Source organism: Myxocyprinus asiaticus, chromosome 5 (genome assembly GCF_019703515.2).
Source record: "Myxocyprinus asiaticus isolate MX2 ecotype Aquarium Trade chromosome 5, UBuf_Myxa_2, whole genome shotgun sequence".
NCBI lineage: Eukaryota > Metazoa > Chordata > Actinopteri > Cypriniformes > Catostomidae > Myxocyprinus > Myxocyprinus asiaticus.
Genome location: NC_059348.1, coordinates 9452866 through 9464053, shown reverse-complemented (window position 1 = coordinate 9464053; position 11188 = coordinate 9452866). Strand labels below are relative to the sequence as shown.

Here is an 11188-nt window from a genome sequence, read left to right as displayed (position 1 = left end):
AAAAATGACTTTTTTCAAATAGTGATGGTGCTGTTTTTTACATCAGTAATGTCCTGACTATACTGTGATCAGTTGAATGATACTTTGGTGAATTAAAGTACCAATTACTTTCCGAAACAGCTAAATATGTACATTATTCCAAACTTTTGGCCACCAGTGTATGTAAACAGCCAATTTTCCTTACAGCACACCTGTTGTGAAATGAGTGTTGCATTTATGTGTAAGAATGGGACTTTAAAAAAAACGAATAGAATTTGATGCTCTGCTCCGCACTGGATCATGGGGCTCTGTGTTAAAGCTAGAGGAGCTGAACATGCAGCACCAGCTGATATATGAAGAAATAAATCGTGATTGCAGAACAGGCCAGTAGGTGACGATATGCACATGAAATGCGAATCGCCAAAAAGTAAAGAAGAAGAAGAAGAAGACGGTCCTGTTGTGACGTCATAAATGCTGCGCCACTGAATGATGCTCACGCTGCTGTCATTCTTTTGATGCAAGTCAAGTGTTTTATAAGGTAAACATACAAAGTCTACGTGAACATGGCGCATGTAAACATCGTTTCTTTTCGAACAAGCAATGGAAATGTTTCTGCTTAATGATGCTGCTGATTTTACATTTACATTACATTTATGCATGTAGCAGATGTTTTTATTCAAAGCAACTTGCAGTGCATTCAGGGTATACATTTGATCTGTTTGTGTGATGCTTTTGAAGTCACTGCCATGTGTTTTCTTCCTAGTTGTTTGTGCAGTTACAGTGTGTGCATAATTATTTAGCAATTTCTGTTTTTCATTATTTTACTGTTGAACAGATACAATGCTATCGGTGAGTCCCAAACTCTTTTTTTTAAGTTTACCAAAAAAGAAAGAGAAAAGGTGAGTTTTGTCTTTCTCAGGGGAATTACAACAACTTTCTCAAATATTTGAGTGTACAATTATTAGGCAATTATATTAAAGGATTTTTCTCCACTTCAAAATGTAATTGTAAACAAGGATCTTTCATCAAATAACTAATAATACAAAAGACAATGTACAACATCAAACAAATAACATGTTTTGGCCTTTCAAAATATTCATTAGCCATTAATGCAACTCAGCCAGTAGCTGGGATTTATTCCAACTATTTTTATGCACATTTTAAAATTACGCAGAAGATATCCTGAATGGAAACTCTTTACATGCGAAAAATCTTTTGAAATTCGCTTAAATTTGATGTGCTAGGAGGAGGTGGATTTTCTAGATACTGGCTTTAGTTAAAATGCACATTAAGCACAAAGTATACTTCGATTTGATGTGAACGCTCAGCGTCTGCATACAGTCGGACGCTAGCCTGTCAACTCCATCTGACTGTGCGCTTACACCGGCATGCTACAACTGCTTTGAGACACCGGACTATTTCTCTTCAGGAATTTAGACCTGTAAAGATGTCTTTATAGTCCTTCAGACTCGTTATACAAATGCAGGTATCTCTTGATCTCCTCACAAATGCACTCTTGACATGCACGTCTGCTGTTGTTGTTGTTTCTACCTTCATCTCCTGTTATTTAGCGGCATTTACATCTTGTTCTAGAGCTTCTTCGTGACAACAACAGCTCTACTGTGAGTGTTGCCACCTTGTGGATCCACTTATTAGTTAAAATAATTCCAGGCGCATGCACATACTGCACGTTCAAAGACGCGCAGTTAGAAAAATCAGGCCGCGTGCGTGACCGAGGTATACTTCAGAATCAGAATTAGCTTTATTGCCAAGTATGCTTACACATACAAGGAATTTGTCTTGGTGACTTTGGGCTTTAAGGTAACAGAGTCTGTTTTGTCTGTTTGATTTTTTGCAAAATGATGGCGTTTTTTTTTTTTGACCATTCGTGCACATTGTGAGTGTGCGATAGCTTGATGTGATTGGCCTAGCAAAGACCTTTGCACACAGTTCTTAAAACATATGCCTTGACATCCGAAGTGTTAAACCCACAGTTTGTTGTTAAAGTTGTTGCTCACAATCTGGCAGAACAGATTTGAGTGCGAGCACTACCAGGTATGAGGAGGCTGGCAGAGTATGGGCATTCTTTTCCTTAGCAAAGTCTCTGAGAACCTGACACCTTGTACTTCTGGAGACCCCAGGTAGGTTGTCGTTCTGATGGCACTGGAGGCTAAAGGGTCCCGGTGGCTTCATGCTTAATTCTTCAAGTCCTTTGCTATTAATTTGCACCTTTTCTTCTCAACACATTTTTGCTACCCTGCTGACTATTATTAGCAAACTTTTTAATTATCCGATGGTTGCCTTAATAGTTTGGAAATGTATAGAGTGCTGCATCCTTCGTTTTTGACTTTTCAGTGTTAAGTCTCTTTTTTTGACCAATTGTTACATCTGAAAATAAGGTGTTTGCCACTTTAAGCCACACCTTCCCTCATTAACAATTACAAATCACTTAAATTATTTTATCCATTAATTATTAAGATGTATGTGGTATGGAATTGGAAAAATGTGCTTGGGAAAAAATATCTGTTCAAAATATCGACTTGCCTAATAATTATGCACACAGTATTTGTCTGCCGATGTCATTTCGTCCTGATGATAAACTTGTGGAAAGTCACTACCCAGCAAACACACGACGTTGCTGCCATGTTCCTTTTCTACTATTTCTATTGAAACGTTCACTACGCATTCTCAATGTTGTAACAACATTCAGCAACTGCGAGACAACGTTCCAGCCACATTTGTTTATTCCTGATGTATTACTCTTACTTTCCCATTATTTCTTTGTGTTCTTATATGAACATTTCTAACTGCTAAAATATAACAATTCTTTGTTACATTTACAGAAAAATAAAGTACACCCTCCTTGAATTCTATGGTTTTACGTATCAGGACATAATAAAAATCATCTGGTCCTTAGCAGGTCTTAAAATTAGGTAAATACAACCTCATATGAACAACAACACATGACATATTACACCGTGTCATGATTTATTTAACAAAAATAAAGCCAAAATGGAGAATCCATATTTGATAAACTAAGTACACCCTTACTGCTGCCATAGGAATTAAGAGGCTAAGTAGTAGCCAGGTGCTACTAATCAAATACCCTTGATTAATTGATCATCTGCAAGTGTGACCACCTCTATAAAAGCTGAAGTTTTAGCAGTTTGCTGGTCTGGAGCATTCAGGTGTGTGTTAACACAATGCCAAGGAGGAAAGACATCAACAATGATCTTTAATGGGGCTTTTCCACTGCACGGTACAGCTCAACTCGACTCTGCTTGCATTTTGGGGGTTTTCCACTGTGGATAGTACCTGGTACCAGATACTTTTTTAGTACTACCTCGGTTGAGGTTCCAAGCGAGCCGAGCCGATGCTAAATGTGACATCAAAACCCTGCAGATCACTGATTGGTCAGAGAGAATTGTCACTACCAGTGTCACTGGATTTGCGACACAGGACATAAACCCACTAGTTTTAAAGTTAGCAACAGCGACAGCAATATCATTTGTTCATGCGACTTGAGTTGTAAAAAGAAATGGCTGTGTGCAAAACCACACCGTGGTCAATAAACAAGGTGCAGACGTTCCTCTCATTAGCGACGAACGAAACGACGCGAAATGAAAAAGTCTTTCAGGAAGTGTCTCGGCTGTTGGCCGCACAAGGCTACCACCGGACCTACCAACAGTGTAGGAAAAAGTTAAAAAAAAACTCAAGTGACTACAGAACCATCAAGGAACACAACAGCCGGAGTGGTTCAAACAGAAGAAAGTGGAAGTGATTCGACCAAATGGATGCTATCTATGGCAATAGACCAGCGAGCAATGGGAGGGAGAGTGCCCTGGCCTCGACATTGTAGGAGTCCACAATGGAGGATGGTACGTTTTGTTACGTTAACTCTATATTCTGCTTGAAAGCTTCACTTTTAGTTGACCAGCTACTGGAAAGCTTGCTTCTAAAACAACCAGGCAAATTTAACTGTTACACTTGTGTAAAATCACCATGCAACAACTGCTTTATGCAGCACAGTGAGCTAGTAGCTAACAGCTAGCGGTCGTGTTATTGTTTATGGTCAGTAATGTTTGTGTCGTGTTTAAGATGATGTCACAGCAGTAGAGGCGGCGCAACTATGACGATCAGCCTATAATCCCACCCACGTTGAGGCGGCACTAAACTGCAGTGGAAAAGCAAGCTCAGAAAAGTAAAGCGAGCAGAGTCGAGTCGAACCGTAATGTGTAGTGGAAAGTGAGAGAAGCAATTGTGGCTGCCCATCAATCTTGGAAGGATTATAAGGCCATTTCTAAACAATTTAAAGTCCATGGAAAACATTCAAGACAGTTGCCAATCTTCCCAGGAGTGGACGTCCCAGCAAATTCACCCCAAGGTCAGACCGTGCAATGCTCAGAGAAATTGCAAAAAACTCAAGAGTTACATCTCAGACTCTAAAGGCCTCAGTTAGCATGTTAAATTAAGTTCATGACAGTACAATTAGAAAAAGACTGAACAAGTATAGTTTGTTTGGAAGGGTTGCCAGGAGAAAGCCTCTTCTCTTTAAAAAGAACACGGCTTAGATTTGCAAAGTTGCATTTGAACAAACCACAAGAATTCTGGAACAATGTCCTTTGGACAGACGAGACCAAAGTGGAGATGTTTGGCCATAATGCACAGTGCCACGTTTGGCGAAAACCATATCAGCACAAACACATCATACCAACTGTCAAGCATGGTGGTGGAGGGGTGATGATTTGGGCTTGTTTTGCAGCTACAGGACCTGGGCACCTTGCAGTCATTGAGTTGACCATGAACTCATCTGTATACCAAAGTATTCTAGAGTCAAATGTGAGGCCATCTGTCTGACAGCTAAAGCTTGGCCAAAATTGGGTCATGCAACAGGACAATGATCCCAAGCACACCAGCAAATCTACAACAGAATGGCTGAAAAAGAAAAGAATCAAGGTGTTGCAATGGCCCAGTCAAAGTCCCGACTTCAACCTGATTGAAATGCTATGCGGGGCCTTAAGAGGGCTGTGCATAAACAAATGCCCGCAAACCTCAATGAACTGAAGCAACGTTGTAAAGAAGAGTGGGCCAAAATTCCTCCACAACGATGTGAGAGACTGATAAAGTCCAGTTCCATTTTGGCTTTATTTTTGTTAAATAAATCATGACACAGTGTAATATGTCATGTGTTGTTGTTCATCTGATGTTGTATTTACCTAATTTTAAGACCTGCTAAGGACCAGATGATTTTTATTATGTCCTGATACATAAAACCATAGAATTCAAGGAGGGTGTACTTTCTTTTTCCCATGACTGTATAATCAACAAGTGCTAACTTTGGAGAGTAAAAATGCAACACATATTTGCAACACAATATGATTGACTTTTTTAATACATTACAATGTTTTGTGTGTTATTGTAATTTCACTAACAAAAAGTACATTAGTAAAAGTATTTATAAAACCTGTACCATGTTACAGTGTTTCTCAACTGGTGAGTCGCATGTTTGTATGTGAGTGGTCATGATCACAGTATGTGAGTGGAGTGGCAACAATTTCCACTATGTGGTCAATGCGTTCTATTATCACTCCAGCTCCTCTCCGGGTTGTCCATTTCCCGCTCCTTGCTCACTCCACGCTCCGAGATGAAATAAACCCCGCTCCGTGTTCGCTCCATGGCAAACAAATTTCATGGCCCCTGCCTCATGTAGAATAAGAGCTTTTATAAGGTTACTGATATGACTGAACTCTTCATCTCACATGAGTGGTTATGAATTTATAAACGTTTCAATATTACTATTCATTTCCTTAGAGTTAAAGTCTTTTAAATTAGGGAAAAAATTAATGACTATCACAAACATGCCTGCAGAAGATTTATTAAATAAAAAATAAATACACGGAGAAAAACTTCAATGTGCTTTATTGGAACACTAACATTAGCCGAAGTCTGTAATTCTGTGGAAAAAAAAAATGGTTATGACATTTTCAGAGTGTTCTACACTTCACTATATATATATATATATATATATATAAGACTACAGTAGATAAGACTATCAAAAATATATGTCCAATGCTGAGTTCACTTTTAGAAATACTAACTTTTGAATCTTAAATCTTTTAAAGACTTCAAATCTACCCCTCTCTACCTCGGCTTCGTTTGCTGAGCTTCTTCATCTGCAAATGTAAATTGCATAAATTACGGCACTAAAATAAATTCTGGATGGCAATTGCGAAGTCAAACTACGCAATATTAACAAATTGATAGGTTCAGTTGATGTTTTAGGTCGTTAAGAAATTCGATTCTATTTAATGCAGGACATAATACAGTTGAGATGGCAATGCATTAAATAAGAATGATATGATTATTTAAAATATTTAATAGGAGAGAGAGAGATGTATTACTGACCTTTATTACTGATGCACGCAAAAGCATGTTTAAACAGCCCCTTATGCCTCCTACACACTATATGACTTTCAAAGATGTCAGATTGTGGTACCGTTCATATTACACAACTGTCTGTCTTGTCATGGAAGTCATAAGGTTTTCAAATTACACGAGCAATTGGCGACAGGGGTGAACACATTACAAATAATTTCACTGGGGGGGTCATGTGACGCCATGCGACGCCATGCAAGAAGCAGACGTGTGAGCAGATTATTTTCATGTTATAATCTGGTGAAATCTGATCACAAAGACCTCCAAAACTAATGGACAAATTATTAACAAAGTTTTCCTCCTGTGTAATATACAGGTGCATCTCAATAAATTAGAATGTCGTGGAAAAGTTCATTTATTTCAGTAATTCAACTCAAATTGTGAAACTCGTGTATTAAATAAATTCAATGCACACAGACTGAAGTAGTTTAAGTCTTTGGTTCTTTTAATTGTGATGATTTTGGCTCACATTTAACAAAAACCCACTAATTCACTATCTCAAAAAATTAGAATATTTTGACATGCCAATCAGCTAATCAACTCAAAACACCTGCAATGGTTTCCTGAGCCTTCAAAATGGTCTCTCAGTTTGGTTCACTAGGCTACACAATCATGGGGAAGACTGCTGATCTGACAGTTGTCCAGAAGACAATCATTGACACCCTTCACAAGGAGGGTAAGCCACAAACATTCATTGCCAAAGAAGCTGGCTGTTCACAGAGTGCTGTATCCAAGCATGTTAACAGAAAGTTGAGTGGAAGGAAAAAGTGTGGAAGAAAAAGATGCACAACCAACCGAGAGAACCGCAGCCTTATGATTGTCCAGCAAAATCGATTCAAGAATTTGGGTGAACTTCACAAGGAATGGACTGAGGCTGGGGTCAAGGCATCAAGAGCCACCACACACAGACATGTCAAGGAATTTGGCTACAGTTGTCATATTCTTCTTGTTAAGCCACTCCTGAACCACAGGCAACGTCAGAGGCGTCTTACCTGGGCTAAGGAGAAGAAGAACTGGACTGTTGCCCAGTGGTCCAAAGTCCTCTTTTCAGATGAGAGCAAGTTTTGTATTTCATTTGGAAACCAAGGTCCTAGAGTCTGGAGGAAGGGTGGAGAAGCTCATAGCCCAAGTTGCTTGAAGTCCAGTGTTAAGTTTCCACAGTCTGTGATGATTTGGGGTGCAATGTCATCTGCTGGTGTTGGTCCATTGTGTTTTTTGAAAAGCAAAGTCACTGCACCCGTTTACCAAGAAATTTTGGAGCACTTCATGCCTCCTTCTGCTGACCAGCTTTTTAAAGATGCTGATTTCATTTTCCAGCAGGATTTGGCACCTGCCCACACTGCCAAAAGCACCAAAAGTTGGTTAAATGACCATGGTGTTGGTGTGCTTGACTGGCCAGCAAACTCACCAGACCTGAACCCCATAGAGAATCTATGGGGTATTGTCAAGAGGAAAATGAGAAACAAGAGACCAAAAAATGCAGATGAGCTGAAGGCCACTGTCAAAGAAACCTGGGCTTCCATACCACCTCAGCAGTGCCACAAACTGATCACCTCCATGCCACGCCGAATTGAGGCAATAATTAAAGCAAAAGGAGCCCCTACCAAGTATTGAGTTCATATACAGTAAATTAACATACTTTCCAGAAGGCCAACAATTCACTAAAAATGTTTTTTTTATTGGTCTTATGATGTATTCTAATTTTTTGAGATAGTGAATTGGTGGGTTTTTGTTAAATGTGAGCCAAAATCATCACAATTAAAAGAACCAAAGACTTAAACTACTTCAGTCTGTGTGCACTGAATTTATTTAATACACGAGTTTCACAATTTGAGTTGAATTACCGAAATAAATGAACTTTTCCATGACATTCTAATTTATTGAGATGCACCTGTATGTTCTGTTTAAATGATGTTTGATATTAGGAAATAAACTGGATAATAAATAATAAGCCTCATATAAATAAATAGGCTCATCAACTTTTGGGAGGGAAAACTTCCTCTATCTTTTGTTGTTGACATCAAAAATATTGTCGTTTGATACGTGCCTTTTATACTGGAAAACTATGAACAAAACTAGTTTGATAAAACTCCACTTGTCCAATGTAAAATCTGGATTCTGAAGCAAAACCATTTGAGAACCACTGTGGAGAGTGGGTAATGTTTTTATTTTCTTGGTGTAAATTTGTATTTTTAGGCAGTTTTTAAGGAAAATGAGAAATATAGAATCTGTGTTTGTTCATAACTGCATTTATTGTGGCTGTATTGGTTGACTTGAGTGATGGGAAGAGAATAGGATAAAGTGTTGATGTAAGACGAGTAAAGAGCTCTGCTGCACTGGACCTCTGACTGGTGTCTGTATTAAAGAAAAACTCAGTGCATTTCCTTTAAAAATCAGGAGATTAATCATGATTCATTATTTTTATCTGTATCTCTTTTATAGGTTTAATAATGGAGTTTGTTAAAGAGGAGAGTGAAGACATCTGTATTTCAGAATCATTCAGACTACAAAATGAAGAAACTGAGGAACAAAGAGGTTGGTGTCCATTCTTGATTTTTATTAAAAGGCTGCTGAGGAACATTAAAGTATCAAATCTTCAGGCAATTCACCAGATTTGGTGGATGCTGTTATACAATCATAGGAACTGTCAAATTAAAACAATTAAACTAGAGAAATATAGAAAAAATAACAGTTGCTGAGGTGGACTCTCGTGATTTTTGCAGTGCCCAGTGTAGAGCTGCAACAATTAATCGATTATTATCAATAAGGTAAATCGCTGACAATGAATTTCATTATTGATTAGTTGGATATTTGCGGTAAGCACGGAGAAGCCTTGTCAGTGATGTCACTTCACAGCCAAGTGAAAAATGTGTTGCACTATGAAACTCGTTTGAAAAACAACGGAGACGAGTTGAAGCGGAAAAAACACCCAAGTTGTCCAGTGCACAAGAGCACATTATAACCACTTCAAAGAAGATCATAATAAGCATACAGTTTAATGTGGAGCGGTTACTGCATCAGGTGCGTTTACAGAGTGATTGTGCTGTTTGATGCGCTGAAGAGCTGTTTCTCTCCAGCACTTGACTTACATTTTACTGCTATTTTCTGTTTAATAATGTATACATTTAATGAATTCAAAACCAGGCACGTATTTTGCAAAACCGTATTTTTACCACATACGAGTCTCCGTTAAACTTCACTGAGCATGGAGCACACGCGCACATCCACTTCAATCAAACAGATCACAATGGAGAAAGGGAGCGCAATCATTGAATAAATTCGTGGAACATCATACCATGCTTTCAGTTTCAATGTAATCAGTCATGCGCTTTCATGGATGTCATGGTCATGTGTGCCGGTTTGAAGTGTTTTAGATAGTTTCTCATCATGTGAGCACCGGGATGAGTCTTTTCAGCACAAGTGATCTGCACTGCATTTGCAGATGATTGTAATATATTATACTGCGTATAGTGCTAAGGGTCCTGATATTTTATAGTCCAGATTGTGCCAAATGTTTTAGGAGGGGGGTTTGTAATGATTCATTACAACACAATACACAAAGCATAATTAGTTCAAATTAATGCACAGATAAATAAAAAGTATATTCAGTGTAGTGATGCCACGGTGTGAGTTTTTGACTGTTAGATTACCGTCTGAGAAAAAAAAAATAACGGTTAACCAGTTTTACGATTATTTGCACATTTTCGTATTATGCAACAGCACTGATGCAAAAAAAATGCATATCATATAACAATTGAACTTCTATGTGGACTTATTTCTGGGGGATATGTGGACGCCAAGGGAAGCCCTGTAATAAGAAATCTAATGAATACACTTACACACACACACACACACGCACACGGGAGGTAATAAGAGCTTCAATCTAGGGCACAACACCGCTTATGCACATCCCGAACTCAGTGATGTCTTTAAGTGCAAACTACAAAAATGTATGATTATTTTGGATGCGCAATGGGGGTGTAACGGTTCTCGGTAAAAAAACTAACCGTACGGTTCACTGCCAGCAATTCGGGAAGCATAAGCACCGTGGTTCACCTCAAGTTTATTGACGCATCTGGAGCACAAGGTTTTGTGAAGAAAATAAAGCATCCAAGACACGCAGTTACAACCTCTGCACCTGAACTGATGTAAATGGATACATTTGCCTGTGTTTCACATGGGTCAACTTGATGACGTCACTGTTCTGCAAGCATCATGTGTAGTTGAAAATGGCAAGTGGAGAAAAAGAGCTGCTGATAGAGAAGCCCCATGCGTTTAGGTCTCCTGTCTGGAAACATTTTGTTTTTACAGTCAATTACAACAGCGTTGGTCAAAAAACGTTTTCAAAACAGGCACTGTTTGCAGACATCGCTAGACACGAGTGCCGTATACTGGTAATACATCGACATATGATCATTTACGCCGAAATCACCGGGGAAAGATAGCGCACAGCATGAACGGAGCCGCAGATGGGCCAAAATTGCACACACTCCCTTTCGTTTTTAAGCAGGCACTCAGTGCTGATTCGGACAGGCGTAAAACAATAACTAAAGCGATTGGGGTGTTCATTGGCAACGATATGTTTCCCTACTCTGCTGACGAAGACGTGTGATTTCCACGTATGATTAAAACACTCAAGATGCATCGCAACATCCCTCGTATCCATTTTAATGGCAAAGTTCCTTCTATAGTGATGTACAGCTTCCAAATATTGAATATATGTGCAGTAGAGTTTAAAATGCATTTTCTGTCGATGCATGTAGCATAATAGTGT

General features: G+C 38.8%; 1 protein-coding gene across 1 annotated transcript in view; it reads left to right on the top strand.

Annotated features, from left to right (window-relative positions):
• Positions 1–531: 531 nt before the first annotated feature.
• Positions 532–11188, top strand: part of LOC127440570 (zinc finger protein 850-like) — a 67748-nt gene continuing 57091 nt past the window's right edge. The window contains exons 1-2 of the mRNA XM_051697247.1: positions 532–681; positions 8857–8949. Coding sequence (XP_051553207.1) covers positions 633–681; positions 8857–8949 — 142 coding nt within the window. The 5' untranslated portion in view covers positions 532–632. The remainder of the gene's footprint in view (positions 682–8856; positions 8950–11188) is intronic.